The sequence below is a fragment of the Pezoporus wallicus genome, unplaced genomic scaffold (assembly GCF_028554395.1).
Source record: "Pezoporus wallicus isolate ANWC-B61680 ecotype Strahan unplaced genomic scaffold, APGP_CSIRO_Pwel_v1 contig_5785, whole genome shotgun sequence".
NCBI lineage: Eukaryota > Metazoa > Chordata > Aves > Psittaciformes > Psittacidae > Pezoporus > Pezoporus wallicus.
Window position 1 is genome coordinate 6503911 of NW_026641150.1, and position 22057 is coordinate 6525967.

The 22057-nt window shown below is 43.2% G+C and overlaps 1 protein-coding gene across 7 annotated transcripts in view; it reads left to right on the plus strand.

Moving 5' to 3' along the window:
- Positions 1–22057, plus strand: part of CRACDL (CRACD like) — a 65789-nt gene that overhangs the window by 22832 nt on the left and 20900 nt on the right. For 5 of the 7 annotated variants that reach the window (XM_057422249.1, XM_057422250.1, XM_057422251.1 and 2 more), the window contains exons 2-6: positions 15776–15852; positions 16797–16959; positions 19839–19974; positions 20332–20496; positions 21113–21181. In XM_057422249.1, coding sequence (XP_057278232.1) covers positions 15786–15852; positions 16797–16959; positions 19839–19974; positions 20332–20496; positions 21113–21181 — 600 coding nt within the window. In that variant the 5' untranslated portion in view covers positions 15776–15785. The remainder of the gene's footprint in view (positions 1–15775; positions 15853–16796; positions 16960–19838; positions 19975–20331; positions 20497–21112; positions 21182–22057) is intronic. The other 2 variants (XM_057422252.1, XM_057422253.1) reach the window with 1 other exon arrangement.

Here is a 22057-nt window from a genome sequence, read left to right on the forward strand (position 1 = left end):
CACACTCCCTGCAACTGGCTCCCCACAGCACATTTACAAAATGGGAAGCAGCAAGTCCCTCTAATTGTGTATTGTCTGCAGAGGCAGGCAATCATTGCCTCTGGTTGGTAACACAATGGGATTTCTTACTGCTTTTTTGTTTTCCTTTGATAAATTACAAGTAGAAACCCTTTGACAAATTTGAAATTAAAGCAATGTGCTGTTCTAGAAATTAATTTAGGAAAAATAAAATGGTCTTTTTTCTGCTGTGGCCTTCTCTACTCACAGATGGCAAAGATGGTGGGAATTATCCCAGAGTATGTCTGTATTTAGTGCTGGTACAGGGCTGGCATGGTAGTTTTCTGAAGGACCACTCCTCACAGTAAATACACTTCTCATGTTTTGAAAAACATGGATTGCATCCACAGCCCAGGTGGATCCGTGACATGGACTGTATCCAGCTGAATACAAACTGTTTAACTTGCATTTTTCAGAAGTTTATAAACATTATGTTTCAGCTCTTCATTGATATGATTTGGTACAGCTCCAGTTAACTTCACCAGAGGCCTGACAAATGACATCAGCCAAAGATCTGGCTGCACATCTCTTGGACAGGTGCATTGCAAGGATTTTTGCACAGGAGGCTGTAGTGGTAGATTCTGAATAGGGACTTAAAAGCCCAGAGTATTTGTAAGCCATATATTTTAATTATCTCTAATATGTAGCTGTTAAATTTGAGTGCTGACTCTAAGGCATTCAGGAGCTGATTTCTTCAGAGAGGCTGAGTAAGTGCAGTTTCAATTGATATTTTCCACACTTAGTATTCAGAAAAACAATTCCCAGAGTCTCACATTGCATACCTGATACAGCAGCTGCTTTTCAAAGTGTGCATGTGCAATTTGGTATCCCAGGCTTTTTTTCTCTATCATACACATGGGAGAGCACAAACATCGATTGCTAGGACCCACAGCATATATGTCCACTTAAGAAGAGAGAAAAAATCTGTACCACAGCAGGATCGTTGTGCAGTTCAGGATGTTCTTTATTACAAAAGGTTCTCCCAAGTGTGTAACTTCACACTACTGTGTGTTTAGGTGATGTAGGGCAGAGAAGGAGACATACCTGTTTGAGGAGGTGCTTCACATTTCATTTAATTGTTCTGGTCTCAAGGTCAACAACTGAGGAGACAGTTAACAGCAGAAACCTCTTTAGTCACTTTGATCTAGCTTTTCTAGTAAAGCAGCACCCTCAGACAATAGCGTGGGACCTGAGAGATTAAGTTGCTCAGCACTCTGGGATCTTACTGATCTTTCCTCTGTTCACAAAGCCTTATAGTGTCCTCTTATTAGTGCTTTTCTGCCGGAGCTGGGAGCTTTGCTAGACATGGAATTCCCTGCCATTTTCCATGACTCACAAATATTTTTAAAATGTCTGAAAAAGATGTGAAAAGGAAGGGGGCCCCTAGGCAAAGAGGGTCAGATTTTCCTCAAGCTTGAGCTAGTACATTTGCCAACTGCATGTAAAAGGCAAAATATTTTCCCATTACACCTACACCAGAGATGCTCTGTACGAACACAGATGGCTGGGCCCTTGCAAGTCCAGCCAAGGGAGCATACGCTGGCACTTTGGGGTTTGAAAAGAAGCTGGAATGGATCCTGTAGTCTGATGTTGGCAGCCAGCATCAGTGATCTGGGTGTCTGGACACCCAGATTTTCTTGATGATAAATGGCTCAAACGTGTCCTTGGAGTAGAGGGTGAGCTAGAGGTGGAAGGTGAATGCTTTCCTCTCTGCCGACCTGTACAAGTCTAAGTAGGAGCTGGGGAGCTTAAATCCAAGAGTGACCTTTGTCTCATCTAGCTATAGAGGCCTCCTGGGATCCAGTGTCCTGCTCTGAGTATCTGGCTGCCAGAAGAGGTGAGGCTGTGGTGGGATGGATGCAGAGAAGGGTAAAATGGCCAGGATATTGGAGAGCTTATCTCTGGGAAGAAATTAAGGTGCCGTGTTTGGCTTTGCAGATAAAGGCTGAAAGCGGAGATGGCCATCTTCTCTCAATACCCGTGTCAGGAGAGAAATGCTGCTTCAATGAAAGTATTGCATTGGCACAAAAATAAAGAGGTATAGACTGTTCATTTTGACTAGGAATTTCTAGCCATCACAGAGTTCTGGAATAGCATTTCAGTCAAAGTGATGGGAAAAAATGGAATAGTTTTCAAAATAAGACTTTAATCAGCCTGTGAAAGGATTACATGGAGTGTTTGTTCTCCCCTCTGGTAGCATGCCCCAAAGTTTTATCCTGATACACCTGTGTGAAGGGCAAAGATTGAAGTGTACCAAAACATACCATTCCTTGGGACTGAGAAAACTGAAAAAGTTAAAGCAATGAGTGGAGCAACTGGGAAGGGGCTGGTAGGTAGGAGGTGTCTGATAGTGATAGGTCTTGCAAAAAGTCAGCTAAAGAGCCTTTGTAGGAAAAATGATTCATCACTGACTTTGGACCTGCCCATGGGATCAGTAAAAGACAAGAATGCTGGGATGCTTCAAAGGTACCATGGTTATTTTAGAAGTGAGTTTTGATTTGTTGTTGTAGTTAACTCTGTAGACACAGATTTGTCACCTGCTTCATAGAACTATAGAATGGTTTGGGTTAGAAGGGACCTTAAAGCTCATCCAGTTCCAACCCCCCTGCCATGGGCAGGGACACTTTGCACTAGACCAGGTTCCTCTAAGCCCCGTCCAACCTGGCCTTGAACATTGCCAGGGATGATGCAGCCACAGATTCTCTGGGCAACCTGTGCCAGTGCCTCACCACCCTCAGAGTGAAGAGTTTTTTTCCTAATATCTAATCTAAATCTACCTCCCTGGGAAAGCAAGCAAAGCACAGCAGTCTGAGGCAGGGAGTCCTCTCACCCAGGGGTGGTGAGATGGCCCTGAATATCTGTGCTGTGCCTGACAGACAGATTGCTCCTGAGTGAAACCACTTCAGTGGTTTTACTCTGCGCCACCTGACTTCATTGGGATCACGGCAGACCCACAGGAGGTGAGAGGAAAGCCCACACAAGCAGTTTTTGCTCGCACAGCTTTGCTTCCTGAGGTTTAATTAGAAATGCTGTGCTGCCACCCTCTCTCCCAGTGGTCGCCCTTTTGCTCCCCATGGGGAGGTTGAGTGCCTCTGTGCTCCTTTTCCTGCATCTGGAAGAACATAGTTAGATTTTTCTAGCATCTGAATTCCAATGCCATTTAATTTATGATTACTGCAGTACATTTTGCTGTGCTTCTTTGAAGCAGACACAGCTCAAGTACCATAGAGTCACGTGTAAGGGTGATGGCAGATGAGAGCTCTTTATGTCGTGCTGGATTTCTGCAGCTCATTTGTGCTGTATTTGTCAAATTGCAGGCAGGAAATTTTTGAATTAATGACAAATATTTCCTAACAGGAGTTAGTTAAGTGCCTGCACATGTTAACTTAACCATAATAATCTTGTCATAGTCATAAATTAATGACCTCCATCTCATCAGGCTGTTGAGTATTGAAGTAAAACATTCATGGTATACTCAAGAGAGCCTGGGGACGAATGGGATAGGTCTCCAAATGGGTCTTTTCTTTTTTACCTCTTTTAGAGATGATTTTCAGGTTCCTGTGTAGTCTTTGGGGATTACTCAGCATGCAGGGTAGGATGGTGGGGATGGGAATGCAGAGCACCTAACCATGAGCTGTTAGGTAACCCTGGCTTCCATCTATCCTCTGCAGAGAGGTGTCTCCTCAGAGTGAGGTGGCTTAGACCTATTACTAGCTGAAGTGTCTTCTTTTCTCCATTGCCTAGAGGGAGATGCAGTGACGGATAAAAGGCATGTTAAACTAGCGAGGTGTTTCACAAGGAAAATGCTTCTCAGGTCAGAGGAGGATAGAGTAAATTTCCTTAGGAAATTAAACCTGAGGAGTAGCAGCATTATATAGTGACGTTTATCACCTGTCCTCCTGCTCTGCTTTGAAGATGAAAGTGCTGCCGGGGCTAGATGCACAGTTGGTATGACACTGTGACTGGTAGTATATTCTGCTGCTCTGGATAGATGAGGAGCAGTAGCCCTCTCAGTGACTATGTCCCTTACTGTAATAAACACTGTCAGGGAAGGTTTGAGCTCTCCAGTGCTGTCCTTTGTTGTACTTTCTCCAGTCCCCTCTCCTGATTTTATTCTGCATGTGATATTTTTGCATATAATCTTCTGAATATGTGAGCACACATGCTCACTTGTCCTGGACAGATGGGCATGTGCAAATACTTTCTCCTTTCCAGTCCAAAGGAATGAGAGAACTTGTGCAGGTGATGTAGGCACACTAGAGAGTTGGCTCTGGACTTCTGACTAAGCAGCAGTAAAAACTATTAAGTAGCATTCAGGGTACTGACATCTAAAAGTCTGCAAGTCTGAAGCGCCAGCTGGAGGTGAAACATGCAGCGTGACTAGCCAGAGGTTGTTTTCACTGAGGTTATTGCTGCAGGGAAGGAGCACAGGGGGAAATGAGAATCTGAACAAGTGGCAGTTCTTTCCATTTGATCGTATGCTTGTTTTGGAGCATAGAGTGTGGCTTGGAACACAGACCAGCAAGTATATGGCGAGAGAAGAGCTACAGGAAAATATCTTCTGAATGGATAGTAAGAATGAAAAGTTTTCAAGTGTATGTCATGAGGCAGTAAATAACAAAAAATTAGGGCTCTTTTGTGAAATCCTGATGGTATTTTCATTACAGGCTGTGGAGGAAGGTTCTGAGCAAAGATGAAAGAACTCAGCAATAATATTTATTGTGGCATGGTCAGAAAACAACCTTCCAGCCTGTTCATGTAAGAAATTATTTGGGTTAGGAAGACTGTCCAACTTAACTGGACTCCCCCACCTGAAACCCCTGCAGTAGTCATGTGTTGCTGTGACCTTGCATTACAAATTTTGTGCTGTTTTTCTGGAAGTGATCTGAGTGGAGGAAATAGGAAGGAGCCCATGGCTCACCTGCCTCCCATCCAGGCTCATGAAAACGATTATCCATTGAAAGCCAGAGGGACTGAATTAGGAAGGGTCAAAAGAGGCTAAACAAGGTCCTTTCCAATTAAAAGCCTGCCACGTGTACCCCTTCAGAGGGAGCCTCGTACAGCAGTTAGACAAGAGGCTGTTCAGCTTTGCATTTGGCCTCTGGGGTTTAATGCAACAGGAATGTGGAATGTGTTTACAAGGTAGCGGTTATTGCTGAAATATGTGAGCGCTGGTGCCTGGGGAAATTTCAGAGGACAGAGATTGCACTGACAGTGGCTGTGTCTCTTGGACAGTCCATGGGATGTTGGGGAGGGTACTGGCCTCTGAGTCTGCAGTCAGAGCCCTGCAGAGGGAATGCAGTGGAAGATGCTCCCCTTCTCGACCACCTCCCACTGCCTTCCCACAGCTGCAGTTGGTTCTCACTCCATCCTCACTGCTCCTTCGTGCTAGTATGACCCAGGAAGGCAAACCCATCCTTGGGCTGAAGACATGGCTTCTTGTTATACCTGCATCCGAGGTGACTCCAGGTTAGTGCACAGCTGCAGCCGGTTCGGCAGATCGGCGTGGGCTGAAAGGAGGCAAAGCTGAGGGAACACTGAGGACTGGGCCTCTGACGGCACCTTTCATGAGCAGCTCCTGGAAATCAACCTGCTGCTATGTTCTGGCTAGTCTCAGCTGGTAGGCTGGTGTATCTCTGCCTGGAAGGGCTCAGGTTTCTTTTAGAATATTTACTTCATTCTCTTTGCATTCCCTACTTTCTTTGTTCTCCACTTTAAATATCCACTATTAAAACTCTTCCGCATGTGGTTCATAGATACTAATGATTATTTTATCCTTCCAGCACAGGAATTCCCAAGGAACTGGGAAAAGCCCAGTCTAGTCTTTTTAGTTCATGCACTTTCCCCATCAGCTTGTGTTTGGCCAAAGCAGACTGTATTTTTTGTCACACATAATGGCAAAGTATTTGGAATTAGGCCTGGGATATAGCTATAGACTATGTTTGGATTAACATGACATTTTAAAAGATTTGTCATAAACTTTTAAAGAAACCTAAACTGAAATGACACTATTAACTACACAACACATTATGGACCTGAGAGTTAAATACTCCATGAAGTATAGATGGGCTTAGAGAGGATGAAAATTGGGTGAAAATCGGCACTGATGTTAGCGGTTGCCTTCATTGTTTGGTTAACTTGGCCCACTGAGTTTTCTTCAGAACAGCAGATAAAGCTGAATACGGATCTTATTCTGGGTAGTTCTAAGCACTTTCTGCATCTTAAACCCCCATTAGCCTCTGCACTGTACAAGAACACGCTTACAATAGGCTAATTGAGAGGGCAGCAGGTGTAAGTGCACTGTTCCACAGGGCTCGCTGTGGTTCCAGGTGAGTCTTATTCTTCCTTTGCCACAAAGTGAATGTGTGTGTGTGTACATAGTTATATAGACAATTTACTGTATTCATGGTTCCAAAAAGCAAGGAAGGATCAATGAAAGCCCTGTTATAGTTCCTTGAATTTGAAGGCACTGAGACTTTACAATAACGTTGATATTTCTACTCATTCTGAATACCAAAAGACCTGGTATAGTTATTTCTGTGAAATAGCTTCAGGAATGTTCCCAGTGCTGAATTCAAGGATAATTGCAATTGTGACATGTAAAATCAAATGTAATTTTGTTCTAACTAAAGCAAGACATTTTACTTTCTTTTCTATTGCTTTGCAAGGAGAGGCACAGTGAATTTTTAATACTTCACTGACCCTTGACTCTGAGTGACGTTAGCCTGCTGCTGTACAGAAAAGATGAACTTCTGCAGAACATTATTAGCCAAAGTACTCTGTGAACACTCGGTATTATTTAAAGGTACAGACTGCGCTTCTGTCAGTGAAGATGGCTAATAGAATCCTAAAACTCGGGTAGTATGTCAAGCTGTTTGTGTTCCTAAATATAGTAGAGGATAGCTGGTAGGGTGCTGGATGAGGGAGGTCTTGTGCCTTTGTGTAAAACAGCTCCGCTTGTATTATCCCTGCATGCTGAGAAAGAAGAAAGAGAGCCAGTGTGTCTTTATTACTCTAACAAGTCGTTTAATAATAATGCTTGGTAGAATAGATCTCCTGGCTCCTCTATTAAATCACAAAAAAATAGGGAACTGAAAGCATGAAGAAAAGGGTTACTCCATAGGAATAAGACATTTCACATGAGTTTGCTTTATTCTTTCACTAATGGAGCTACCCCTTCCCCCCCTTTAATTCTTACGTATGGCTGTTTGGTTTGATTTGTTGTTGTTGTTCTGGTTTTTCTTCCTGTTTAAAGAAATCATGCAAGATAAGGCTTTTCTCCTGAACAAAATATGACCTTTGACAAAGTGTATACCCTCAGGTTACTGAGCCCTATCAAGGAAGCAGAGTTCCTTTCACCCTTCTGGGGAACAGCCTATTCCCTGCCCTATCCGGGATATCAGACTGGGCAATCCCAGTGGTGCCTTCTGAGCTCTTAGGTTTGTGTCTTCTGTTGCAATGTGCTTTTTTGAAAATAAAACCCAAAAGCTCACCCTTCAGAAGCTGCTTGGGAGGAAAGTTTATTTTATGGAGTGTTCCTCGCCCCTCTCAGGAACGCCGGGGGGAAGGAAGGTCAGTCAATTCTTGGAAAAAAAAACAAGCAGGTAGAGAGAGCAGGGCTCCCCCTACACACTCTCCCAGTTCATTGGACATGCGTTGTGCTTGTAATAGGGAAAGGAATGTGCTGTTGGCAGGGGCTCAGCAGAAGGGCTGGTGAGGATCTGACACGAGGATCTGCCCAACCTGTGGGGTAACAGGGGCAGATGCACGAGAGGAGGGTTTGGTCTGTTTAGGCAAAGGAAAGCGCATGCTGCCCAACAGCAGTGAAAGAAGTAAGTGAAAACAACCGAACCCCCAGAAAATGGATTGAAAGGCTTGGGAAGATGCACCTGCTGCCTCTTCTGCTTTTCCTGTCATAGCCTGTGAAGTCCAACATGCTGGTCATAGCAGTTCTCACCCTGTTTGCACAATGGTTCAGAAGGGGTGTCCATGCAGTGAGCTATATCTTATCTCCCATTTCCGGTATTCCATTTAGCAGGTCTTTCATTACTTGATATCCCTTGATGTCTCTTCTATCAATGATCACAAGGACACTGGGCACCTCCTTATGCTTACACAGGATGCAACAGGGGATTTGAGCGATAAACGTGAGTATTGCAAAGGAAGGGCTGCTGCAAAGAGATAGTAGTATGTCAGTGGTTACACGTAGCTGGTCCCTATGCCACACCTTACTATTCCCCTGCCGCCAGTGATGTTGGAGGTGGAGTAGCAGCAAACTCTGGCACAAGGAGCAGCACTGGAAGAGATGATGTGTTGATGCAACTAACTTTTTTTAGTAATTTCTGAGAGAAAGGGCAAATCACTCACAGCTAGCTTTGTTCATTTTGACAGTGGCTGGGAAGAGGATGGGAGGATCCCTAAAAGGTAGAGTTTTAAAGGGGAGGGCACTGACTGTTTCAGGCTGGATGCTAGCCAGGGAGGGAGTGCTGGTAGCAAACCTACTCACAGCCAGCCCTGCTCTAAGCATGAGGAGTGGCACATGAGCTCTAACCACATCGTCGTGGTTGCACAATATACAGATTTTCTGATAGCATGACAGCATGCTATAAGGGTGGGTTGTGGTAGCCAGAGAAAAATGTCCGAAACAAGGAGGGGAAGAAAGCCTTTTACTAACCAGTAATGCAGGGAAGAAGAGCAGTGCAGAAAGAACCTGCACTCTGCTAAGTTCACTATGAGACTGATGAAGATGGATATTGAACTGTCATGTTTTAGACAGCAAACCATTTGTGAAAATGCCACATTTTGAAGATGATGTCCCCATGGATATCAGTCAGTGTGAACAAGTAGGCGCTAACATCATCCACACTAAATTATTACCACAAGCAGAGAACACATGAAGTCAGAGGCTTTGCAAAATAATACTTTCTGTTTACTGATTCAAAGCAATTGAAAATGGAAAGAGATGATTGTTTGCCCAACTTTGAAAACAAAAGGCAAGGTTGTATACAAAAATTGACAGGGTGTTTTTCTTCTTGGTTTGTCAAGAAGATTATCTCTGATATTTTATATTGATTTGGTAGAGGAGAACAGTGCAGTTTTCTCAGAAAATGTCTTCTCTGAATAAAAGAGTTTTAATAATTCAAAAAGTATGGGGATGCATCTAGAATATGTACAGAACCTGTGTAGGTGCTGACATGATAGAAGGGCAGGGTGGCACTTCAATCACACTTCTGGGACTCTAGATAAAGCTCCTAGGATGGCTGTGTGTATGTAAGTGTGCGCTCAGGTGCCTTTGTTCATTTGATTTTAAAGTTGGAGACTGAATAAAAACTGAAACCTGTGCTCCTTTGACATAAAGAGAAGTCTGGAGCAGGGAGATGTATGGCTTTGGAAACGGTGTTGCAGTTGTTATCAAATTCTCCTGTCCCTCTATGTGAGCTTTTTGGATGTGTTCATACAAACTAATTGGATTCCCAGAGACCTGCATCTCACTCATGTGGACACTGCTAAATACCTGGGCTCATATGTGCAGTTCCTGCTCATGGGGAGCACTTCACTATGCTTTCCTAGACCTCCTGTTGCAGAAGGGAAGGGGAGAGAGGAGAGGTTTATCTTAGTAACATGAGCTCAAGATGATAGATGACTTCTGGAAAGGATTTTATAATTGGGCATGTTGTGAGAGATTTGGTTTTGGCTAGGCTCACGTGTTACCACTTGGGAGCACTCAGAGCAGTTTGAGAGCTTGAAGCGGGGGTTGATGCTGGGATTTCTGTTAGCAGGAGAAGGTCAGAGCAGAGAAGTGTTGAACAGCAGGGTTTCTGGTGCTGTGCAAATACCTCTCCATCACAAGCTTCTTACCCTGCTCTCCTACACTTCCTTCTACCACACCCTGTTGTGCAATGTCTCCAGCAAACGGTCTCTCTTAGTTGCAGAGATAAACCTTTGCTTGGGAGGCAGGTGATCACCGCACGCTTTTGGCCCTGTGCTGTGCCAAGGCGTGGTGCCCTGGGGCTGCTCTGGGTGGTGCTCTCACTAATGCACCTTCTGGAGAGCTGGGCATCTCCAGAGGTGTGCAAGCTCTGCTGGTGCGCCTGCTGCTGGCAGGGATCGCAGCAGGCACCCTGGGCTTGCTCCCTCTGGAAACTTTGAGCCGTCCCTTTTCTGCCATCCATGTGACAGGCGAAAAGGACTACGTGGCTTGTGGGTGGTGTCTTTACTTCAGGTGAAGTCTTCAGGGGAGGGATGGATAAGGAAAGGTTTGCCTCGGTCTTTGCCCCGGTGCACGTCACCAACAAAAATGTTAAACACTGCTGGTCCCAACACCAACCCCTGAGGATCACAACTCCTCCCCTGCCCATCCTTCCTGAAGAGCCTGTATCCTTCCATTCCAACACTTCAGTCATTACTTTATCTGCTAGAAATAGAGTATTCTTAACAGAAATAAAAGGTGTAAACTTCTGTAGTTTGGTTCAGCTGTGATTTTTTGGATACACACTTTTGAATGTACTGACATTTTAGAGGATAGGAAGGGGAATAAAACCCCATTGCGTTGCCATATTCTCTCTCTATTCTCTGCACTGATCTAGTCTCAACAGTGTTCCTTGTATCTTAGCTCATCTCGAAAGGGCATGGAAAGGAAGAAAGAAAGTGGAGAAAGCCTCTGCTGGGAGAAGTCCAATATAGAAAAAGTACTGTTATAAGCTTGGGTAATATTTAGCAATTTATCATCTGGCATTTTGGGCTTATAAAATCTCATAATAAATTGATAAAGCACGTATCTCTAGGAGTCTGCTGTGAAACAAACCACACATAAAATACAAAGGAAGCAGAGGAAAAGTGTACAAGTATTAGCGATGTGGTAAATCCTGCCCTTGCTAACAGGGGAGAAGTGATGCAGGCTGCTCCTCTTGGTTGTGAATCCTGCTGAGTCTTCAGATCACAGGATGATTTAACTTAGTGACGGACTTCAGTAAATCTTGGGGCAACTGGAAATGAGAAAGATCAGCAACCATGTTCCCCAGACGAGCCTCCAGATCAAGCACAAGTGGACAAGAATATCACCCATGTCGGTGGGTGCTGATTCAAAGCTGCTGGTTTTTTATCAGCATTTTATTGAACTTACAGGCCATCAGAGATTGTAAGCAAAGCTTTGAGGAAGAGAAAATTTAGCTCGACAGCAAACAGTCAATTCTCTGTTTGCGTCACAGAAGTGACAAACAGTTACAGTCACACCAGGGGTAAACTTTGGCCTCTGGGTTTTTTTGTTGTTTCTCCTCTTAAATACCATGTTTTAATCAAGTCTTTCCCATGATGAATGTATTAATACTGGATGGTTTGTTACAAACGCTGAGGAAAAAGCCTGAAAGATTGATAAACCTGCTTCAATGTATTGTTAAAATAGGTCATACTGAATGAAAAAAGGGAAGCTATAGATAGGACAGTTGTCTGAGTTTATATATTTGGGAAAGAAAATAGGGTGGGTGGTGAGCAGGTGAAACCCAATATTTCTCTAACAGTGTCCAGCAAAGGAAGCATTTAAAAGGAAAAATAACTTTCCCCCATGTCAGTAAAGATGTCATAAGAAGTTCTAAGATAGAAGTAAATGTGGTTATGTACATCTAGGTTTGGTGGGATGCTCAGCTGGGCAGTGCTCTGCTTGCAGAGTAGCACAGAGGGGTCTCTGGCAGTGCACAGGGATAAGTGGGGGCCAGTATCTCTTGGCACTGTGATGGGATATTGCTCCAGTGGAAACCATCACTTGGCAAAACACTCAAGCAAGTGGCTAAGTGTCAGCTTCAGTATTTGCTTAAAATCAAGGTTTGCTAAAAACTAACCTGTTGTCTTTCAAGCATCTTTCTGAAAACCCGACCAGCACACTGCCTGCCGAGGGTTTCACAACTCCTTCCAGTCCTTTCTGCCACCTGCTGACCCTCTCCTGCTGTCCTCAGGGTAAGGAAGCGGGTGCCCATTCATCCTCTGATGCAAACAAATCTCCCTTTGGTGATAGCAGCCATAAAACTCCTCCCGCACCCTTGGCACTGATGCCTCGTGTTCCTCGTCACAACGCATGTTTACACAACATAGTGGTTGTGGTGGGGTCCTCTTCCTGTGCCTCAGCCAGCGTGGGCTTGGAAGAGTCACATCAAACCCTGGGCTTGGACTGGAAACTGGCCTTCGAACTGAACACCTGAGGTGTGTCCCTTCACAAGCTCTGGGCAGTGAAAGGCCCACACTGTTCCTCGATCCTTGTAATTGCATGATGAGTCGAGATGCAGGTTTTATAAAAGCCTTAGAGTTGCCTCACTGCAAAAGCAATATTGCCCACCTGGCCCAAACTTCTAGGGTTTATTTGCTGCGATTTAAAATAACCGTGGGCCTGCTGGGGACGTGAGAGTCTCTGGGCTCCTGCACAGGAGACAGAGGCCGCTGCTACTTGCACCCAGTTTTCTTCCACCCTGCCTACCCCTGACCTCCCCCTTGGGTCACTTTCTGCTTTTCTCCAGAGTCATCTTACCCGGATGACCTTCCTCCCCACACACCTCCTGGATCTCTTCAGCAGGCTACTCACAGTGAAGAAGCCACCTCTTTCCAGCTCTTCCCACAGGCAACACTGGGGAGCCGTACAGGGATGGCTCTGGCAGTGGTGGTGGGACTTGGTGTTACAGAAATTACACATGCCAGTAGCCGTAACAGAGTTTGACTCTAGGTTCATGCTGAATTGATAAGATGAAAGAGAGATTCCTCTATGCAGGTAGTTTTTATTACTAGAGCTATAGTTTGAGCTGGGTGTCTCTGAAGAGTGACCTTGAACAAAGAAATCCAGGGCAATTATACCCTTACAATCTGAATTACCCACTCATGCAACAGTTCAGACCAATAGTAATATCAGGGTCTGGGGTCTTCCCATTCTTTGTTGGGTCCTTTCATTGTATCTAGGTGCGCCATTTCTCTTCTCCTATCTAAGGTTGCAGCTTCTGTTAATTAACATAGCTTCCTTATCTTCTGGCTTGGACCGGTTGTGGGGCCTTCTTTTTCTTAACTAGGTAGAAGTACAACATGTCTAGATGAAAGTTCGCAGCTTGTGGCCTAAGGCTTCAGCACATTTAGCTACTAATGCTGTGCAAGTTATGCTAAACAAGTTGTATATAAGTAGTAGGCCAAATCACAAAACACTGGCCAAGGACCTGTCTCCCCACAGGCTAGTGCTCCAGCCTTGCTCCCTGTGCTGCACCCTTGCAAGCGACATCCCCAAAAGCACAGTGGATCTGAGCTGCCTTCCCCAGGTCTTGGGCACTTTTTGAAAAGACACCTTAATTCATAAAATAACCTTAGAAACCAGCAAAAACATGGCAGAGCTGAAGAATGGCTGCATGAGGTCAGCAGGGGAGTGAGGACCTTGCTTCAAGATGCGTGGATAGCAAGGAGAAAGTTCATCATTGTTCAGCATCCTTCTGTCTCCCCTAAGCAAGGAGACGTATGCCACACCCCTGATCGTGTATTACCATCCCCAGATGTTTGGCACACACAGTGGAAACACTCTTTGTGACCTCAGATGTCACAAATCAGTCACACAAACCTCCTCTTACATTATGGTGGAGGTAACTTTAATTAAAGTTGTTTTTATTCTCTAGAAAACTGGCTGTCAAGTTTTGGGATGGGACAATGCCACATTTCTGGTGTGTCAGAAATATATTATCTGCTTGAATTTTGCCTGAGGGAAAGTGTTTATATTTAGCTTCATGTTTCAAACCAACATGTCCCATTGTGTGGGCATTTATCCCCAGATGTATTTGCTATGCAGAACTAGTGAAGTATAGCCTATAAACATTTGGATTAAAAGAATACACCCTTGCTTGAGTGCAGCTGGATGCAACAGAGCAGTGTCAGTGGGCCACAACTGGGGACCTGAGTTATGGCATGTATCATTTATATAGATACTGTAGGATCACACCTCTGGCATGCATATAAGAGCTGAGGGTTTCAAGGTGCTGATTTGCACTCCTGCCATTGCTATTGCAACATGACAGAGTAAATCTGAGATACCCTGAGCGTGTTTAATTATCGACTAGATAAGCCAAGGCGCACAATGCATATGTATCTGTCACCTCCCAGCAGGCATTTGTTACTAATACAAGTATCATCCACATCTGTTGTTTTCTAGGGCAGTTCCTTATGAATTTTCCCTACATAAGGCACATGCCCTTGACCAAACATTGCTCACCCTCGTGTTTGTGTTTAACTCTGACTTGGTTTCCTGATGGGTGGTAGCAGGGGGTGTTTTACACCCACTGTGTGCATCCAGCTTGGGGGGCAGCCGAGGTGCCTTTGCTGTCCATGCATCTGGTCATCACAGCCAGGCTGAAGTGCTTGCTGATGGTTCAGGCATCACGTCATGTTTTAGACTTGAGTAGTAAATGTTTCGTTTCCATCTTTCTAACTCCTTGAATGCACAAGCCTCGTTAGTTAATTCTGCTGGTACTTCAGGGGATCAGAATAGCCACAGTGTATTCACCCTCCCACCCATGTGTGGTGGGAGCATCTGGCACCATTACAGCCCAGAGAGTGACCCTGCAGGATTTAACTCACCATCCAGTCAAGGACATCCATGACTTTATTCTGCCTTGACCATGAAATGGTGGCTCTCGAGATGAAAAAGAGAGAGCTCACATAGACTGCTGCTCTGAGAATGCAGTTTAAATTACAGATATTCTGTCTTAAGGCTTGGGACTTGTAGAGTTTTGGAAATGTTTTTTAATTTAGGAACCTTAACAAGTAAAGTGGTATTGTGCTTTCAAAAAGCAACAAAGAGAGAAGAAAATGAATTGTTTTATTTTTTCTTGTATTTTTCTGTTGTCTGTATGGACAAAGGAATAAAAAGGGTTGTTACCTTTTCACAAATTGCTTAAAAAATAAGAAAAACTACAGTCCGTAGATTACTTCAAATTTGGATATAAATAAAGGGAAAATATGAATGGTTCTTTACTAATATTACTTGTACATGTTCATCATAGCATCATAGAATGGTTTGAGTTGGAAGGGACCTTGAAGATCATCTAGTTCCAACCTCCCTGCAGGTACAAGCAGGGACACCTTCCAGCGCAGATTGCTCAAAGCCCCATCCAGCCTGGCCTGGACCTTCCAGTTACCAAAGAGCTGTAATAAGCACAAAGACATTTTGTCTGTGGTCCTGAATAGAGGAGAGTCAAAGAAGCCCACCTCCTCTGATGCATACTTCTGGAAGCATTGGAGAATCTCAACAAACTCTATTTTCAGGCAGGAGAGGCTAGTTAATTGAACCTTAGCATACTATTGTCTTGTGAAAGTAGAAATATCCTATGCAATTTATTGTACTTTTGCCTAATAAGCTTCATCCTATGGGATATTTTTTGATATTTATCATGGAATGATAGAATGGTCTGGCTTGGAAGGCACCTTAAAGATCGTCTGGTTCCAACCCCCGTGCCGTGGGCAGGGACACCTTGCACTAGACAGCTTGCTCAAAGCCCTGTCCAGCCTGGCCTTGAACACTGCCAGGGACAGGATAGCCACAGGTTACAGATACAATACATATAGACATGCATTTAGACATATATTGTATTTACATATAAAAGCACATGCATAGTATTTTGTATTGTAGTAACTTGCCTGTATGTATGTATACAGCTGTGAAGTACTGCTGGTTTGTTGATATGACTGATGCTTTTTCTACCTCCTTTAGTGACTGTCACATGAGTTCCCCAAGGATAATGGACCCTAAGATGCGAGAGACTGAAGGAGATGGAGAGGACAATTCAGGTAGAGTTGTTCCCTTCCCCAGTGAATGAAAGGTGCTGTGAGTTTTGTTGAAAAGTTCTTCAGCTTTGATGCTTCAGCTCTATGATGGAAGTGAATCTGTTTGTTTAGAGAATGCATTTTCCCTTTTTCTCCAAGAGCAGCTATATTTTTGACATTTTTGGAGGCTTGAAATAAGATTTTTGTAGCATCTTGTGACCAAGTTAACTTTTTTACCCAACAAGTAAGTGAAATGGTGACAGTGATGCCTCACAGTGCTGTCATGCTAATTTATATAGGGCAGGCACAAGTTGTTGGGATGTCTCGTGCAAAAGACTGATTCCATTTTAAGTAGTTTCCTTCACAGAGCTTGTAACTGAGCCTAATTCAGGTCTTTCTTCACTGAGCAGACTAGCATTGCTTTTCAAGAGTATTGCTTGATTTCTAGTTGAATACTTTGTGATCCTTTGAGTCTCGTAATTAGCATTCAAAATATTCTGGGATGTATTATAAAACTGACATTTTAAAAGCCTCCCTACACCGCACATTCCACCCATGTAAGCCTTTTCTACATTTAAATTGGTTTTGCTAACACTGTCCTCATCATCACTGTTTAGCTTGCTGAACAAAGGCGGTGGGTTTCCAAGTTGTAATTTCTTCTCTGTGTCCCAGGCTGTTAATCCAGAGTTTTTCTTCACAGTGTAATTATCTCAAGAGGCAAGTAGAAACTCTATTAGGAAAGATTCTACACCACAGGTTATTTCTTGTGTGTCATAAACATTGCAGTCGATTCTCCAAGATAATAGTAATTTCATGCTATCAATGTAGTCTTGAAACACATTGGTGCAAGAGCGGACTGCATTGTGTTTTTCAGGGAAAGGACCCACTTTTATGCAGAAATGATAAAGGAATTAATATTGTTCAGAAGCATGCTGCTGGCTGCATCTTCTTTATGTTTCTTCATTTAGGAAAGAAGAAATCAAAGTTCAAGTCTTTCAAAAAGTTTTTTGGTAAGAAGAAAAGGAAAGAGTCATCTTCTGGGAGCAGCACTCTGAAGCTGTTCCAGTCAACAAGTGATGTCGCAGCCTCTCATAACATGCACGTTAATTATGATTCTGAAGATGAACTTGAGTAAGTGTTTGGACTCTAGCTGGTAAACAAATACAGAACTGCTACAATGTTTGTAGATTAAAGACACCTTAGAATTGCCTCCTTGTTTTTTTTCATAATGCTGCATTCTCAAACAGTTGCCTTTTTCAGGAAAGTGCAAATTAAAAAGGCTGATGCAAGACAAATCACAAGGGAATGGTATGGGGTGCAGCAAGAAACAACTAAAAAAAGCTTTCATTTAATCATAAATAAGCCTTGGGTTATGATTTCAAAATAATGTAACTCCCATCTTCAAAAAAGAATTAGGTACTCAGCTTTTATCTTACTAAGATTGTCTTATGCCCCTAAGATGTAATTCCTAAGGATTGTTAAAGAAATTTAGATGTCTAACCATTTATGCCAGGTTTTGAAAGCAAGGAAGGGATAAGAGGATGACGGCAACTGAAATCAGCAGGATCCAGAGGCTGTGAAGCCTTTATTTCCTCTCTATACATGGGATTCATCTGACCAAAGGACAAATTTCTGCATCTGAGTTAGTCATCAGCTGCCTTTTATAATCAGCAGAGAGAAGTTAACATTACTAAGAAAGCTTGTGTCATTCTTGCGTAGATGTCTGAAATTGTTCAGATGAACCAGCCTCTAGAAGTGCCTGTTTCTCCCCACTAAATGTAGATGGGAGCCAGGGCTGACCTGCTCCAGTGTAGATACCTGTGGTTTAACGTCTGAAGTTAGACTAGATGAATCCCAGCCTGTGTATGTCTGCCTCTGAAAATCCTGTCTTTGTTCAGGCATTGCCAAAAATGCCACCCACTACTGAAAGGTAACCATGAGAAACCCAATCTGAAGTTCACATGTGTTCCTTGATGGAGATCTGGATAGCCCTTGATTGCCTAAAAAGCAAGTCCTTGCATGGGGTGTTGTGCCTGTCAGAACAAGCCGCCTGGGTCCTCAAGTGAGAGATGCTGTGCCCAGGGACGGGAAGGGCAAACCATTCCGGCCATTTAAAACGACATTATACAACGCGGCCACCAGGCAGCGCCAAACAACCAAAAGAATTGACTAAATACTTTGTGTGTCTTTTGTAGCATTGGCAAGAATAACATTAGTCCAGCTTGAAGCCCCAGGAGTTCCACTCTGGCAGCCCCACGTTAAACAGTGGGCTAACAGCGTTGTTGTTCGACCACATATTTTTAAGACATGGATGGTCAGATTTTCTTTCCCTCATGCACAGCTCCACAAGGTCATGTTCAAGTGGATACGATCTCTGGCTGGTTTGGCCATGTTCCTGTGCCTTTACTTGCAGGGTTGTTACATTATTGTTTCTTAATATTTGTTTATACAACGACCAGAAAATTCCTTGAAGGGAAAGAGAGTTAATTCAAGCACTCGTAATCTGAGCAGACATCTAGGATACCTACACCATGCATCTGGGTAGTATGTGTCTGCTAGAAAGAGAAAGCAAAGGTAGCACGCTGGGATGAACATCCACATGCAACAGCACTGCTGATCTGGCTGCCCTTGCAGCCTTTGTAAGATGTCAGTGTGCTGAGCAGCAGTCTCAGTCCTGACTGGCACTTACTTTGCAAATTGCTATAGCTTTGTCTGACCTTGCATACATTGCAGAGATCCCATTTTCATTTAGATAAATTGTTCTTCTAACGTCTCTAATGCATTAAGCAGGAGCAGCAGGCTTTCCGTTCTTCTGCAGCAGGAATACAGATCAACTTTTTCCTGCTATTGTTTTATCGAACATATTTATAGCAGCCGTTACAAGGAAAATGTTCCTTTCTGCCATGTTTGTTTATGTTCCTGAATGTCCCTATGACAGTATCTAAGATTCAAAAATACACAGTTCTCCTCTTTTTTTCCTGTTCTCTTTTTTTTTTTTTCCCTCTAGAATGCTGCTCAATTAACTTGATAAGTACATGAGCCCAGCCAGTTCTGTACTCTGTACTCTGGTATGCCATTTCATAGCTGTCTTATTTAAAAAAAACTAAAAGATAGGGAGTCCTAGAAGAAATGCTGTGTGCATGCATTTCTGGTCCCTGCTCGCTTGGACTATGAGCTAAACTGTGGAAAATGCGCACTAGAGACCTCCTAGCAGCAAACTGTCTGACCGTGGGTCTCCTGTACCAGTCCCATAAGGAAACAAGGTCTTCATGCCCCACGTGTAACATTTGCAAAAGAGGTTATATACCACATGCCTCAAAAGCAGAAAACGGAAGATGAGCGAAGTCATCCACAAAACATCTCCTGCTTCCTCTCACTAGCCCATAAAAGGTGTCCATGAGAAAATGTATCCCCAGGCTCATAAGAGAGAATCCCAGGGATCTTGATATAGAGAACAGGACCTTGTAAGCAGATGATTCTACATGAGAACTGTATTGCCTGAAATACTTTTGTTAATGACCTGTGTGGCAGAGATACATTAAATACTGTACCACACTTAAAAAGGTACTTACTCTTCCTATGGTAATGGTCTGTCATTTTCAAGACATGTTCTTATGTTAGCAAGAAGTTAGTTCGTCTCAGGTACAGGCTCCTTTATGTGAGCTCCTTTCCTTTTGCACGTAGGCTTGCCTGTCACAAGCCCAGCTACCAAGGCGTAGTGGTTTTTTCATGAGGTATAACTCAATTGCTGGGGTTAAACTGTCTTTAGCCTTCATTCGGTTTGTTAATGTGACAGATAGATAACAGCATTTTCAAATTTGTGTTTGGCTTTTAAAGGTGTTACCTGGATTAACCTGAATGACTATATTGTATTCACAAAGGAGCCTGCAATCTCCTGTGTGCCCTTCACACCTGTCTCCCACTCCATGTTCAACAGACCACCTTAGTTAAGAGTAAGAGGACTGGCAAAAAAGTCTGTATGTTTTCACTCATTTGTTATATTATTCTAGGACACATAAAGGCATTATGGGAAGCAGAGCTTTGTCACATGATAGCATTTTTATCCCTGAGACTGGGCAAGAGCCTGCAAGGCCAGTAAGAGTGTTCTCTCAAGAAAACATTTCTGATCGGATTAGAGCTTTACAGGTAACGTATACATAATTTTTTCAAATGCAGGAGGTGGAAGTGCCTTTACAGGCTTGATTTTTTTGGGTAGTATTCGTGGTTCAGCATTTGATTAGTAAGTAATATCTGTCTGCAGTTTACATGAAATGTTGCATTTGTTAATCAGACAGCAGTATAATTCTTGGTTCTACTGAAATGATAGCTGAAAAGTGGATAGGTTGTTTGGGACCCTAAGAGAACATCTAAAATGAGATGTCCTATGCTCTGAATTATTCAATTGCAAAGTTGAAATAAAGGTAACTTGTTGACCTGAGCTAAAGCATACTGGGGAAACCTCCATCACTATCACATGCTAATGTATTTTATGCCACGCTGAAGATGAAACTCCAGCCTACCATGAAATTGGGACCTCCACCTCCATTTGGACCTAATGCCAAGCGAACAGAGGATGCTGGGACCAGTTCTGAAGATGATGGATTACCCAGGAGCCCTCCAGAAATGTCTTTGCTCCATGAAAACCTAAATTCAGGCATTAGAACAAGAGTGAGTAGTTCCAGTGTTGACAGAAATCAGTTTAATGACTTGTGTTACCTATGTGCAGAAGGCAGAGTAAATTATTTGGTTTGCTATATACACCACTATCTCTGAACAATTCAGAAATACCTTACTCAAAATGGGAAGATGCTATCTGTCTGTGTAAACAGCTACTAAGAATCTCTGTTCCTGTTAAAATATAAATATCATGCCATAAAAATGCAGAACTAGGAAGGAGTGGATGTGTTTGTGTAGCGCATGGGGATGGTGGGGATTTTTTTAGGGACTACAGAGAGCTGCCAGGCATGAAAAAAGGCTGAAAAATCTATATTCCCCCTTGAATGTGCTGATAAGAGAGCTCTCTTCTGTAATTTTTTTTCCTAGGCTGTCTTTGGAAAACGAAACAAAGCATTTGAAACTGATTTTAAATAGTAGTTTTGTTATACATTATTTCGTTCTTTATCTGCATGTCTTACACTTTATGTTTTCAGTGTCCTCGCTAATCCTTAAGACTATAGAGAAAACTTACATAGTATCTGTGTGCACTTTGTGTAGATGGTTTCTGTGAGTATATCCGTCTTGTTTGTCATCTTTTACTGAATCTCTTCCTCATTCCATCCCACAGTTCTCTGACTTTCACAAGCACCTTAGCTCTTTGAGTTTAGCTGGAACAGGCAGTGAAGAAGAAGATCAGGTAACTTCTGCCAAATGTATTAAGGGCCAAGCAATTATGCATAGTAGTTTTATAAAGAAATGTTAAGACAAATATTATTGTGTTGCCCATCTGCCGCAAAAAAACCCTTGTGTGTATATAATTGCATGCCTCTGTTTGCTGTGCTTTTTTAATGCCTGTCTGTCTAACATAAAAGTTATAATTATTTATCAACATAATTCTGACACCAGGTAATCTCCCACTGATAATAATTAAGCCCTTATATCCTTTAGCAAACTTTGCAGACATGATTTAATCTCCAAGCACGATCCACCAGATTTAGACACTGAAACAGTAGTCCTTTTTTGTAAAGATGGGAAGTTGCAGTAAAGGCTGCTTGGGTTACATGCATAGGATAAGGGAAGGAGCCTGTTGAGGGGTTGTGATCCTCTCAGATCTGCCCAGACAGACCCTTGCTTTAAGCACAAGGTTACCTCACACTGGTCATAGTGGCTGGCATTGCTGCTCAAGAGTCTGCAGTTCAGCCTTCAGTTGGATTCTGGCTGTGAATTTTGCTGAAGTGGTTTTTCAGGACTTGAGTACAGGCAAATAGCTGGCTTTCTTCAATCAGCAGCCAGCATTCTGGCTGATTAAAGGGAGGTTTTGAAAGGCTCTGAAGAGTCCCTTTTAGCTGTCAGCAGCTGGAGTCATGGTGGAAACAACACAGGAGGTAAAGGGAAAAGCACTTTCTAGAAATAGGAGGAGGAGTGTAAGGGAATTGCTGAAAGGAAATAGAGAAGCTAGTCCTAAGCTGACTATTCCTTGGTAATTATGCAAAATGTATTTCAAGGCCAGCTGCAGCAGGGCTCAGCAAAGATTTCTGGCTACAGTTGTTAGATTCCACATGAAGCTGTTTGA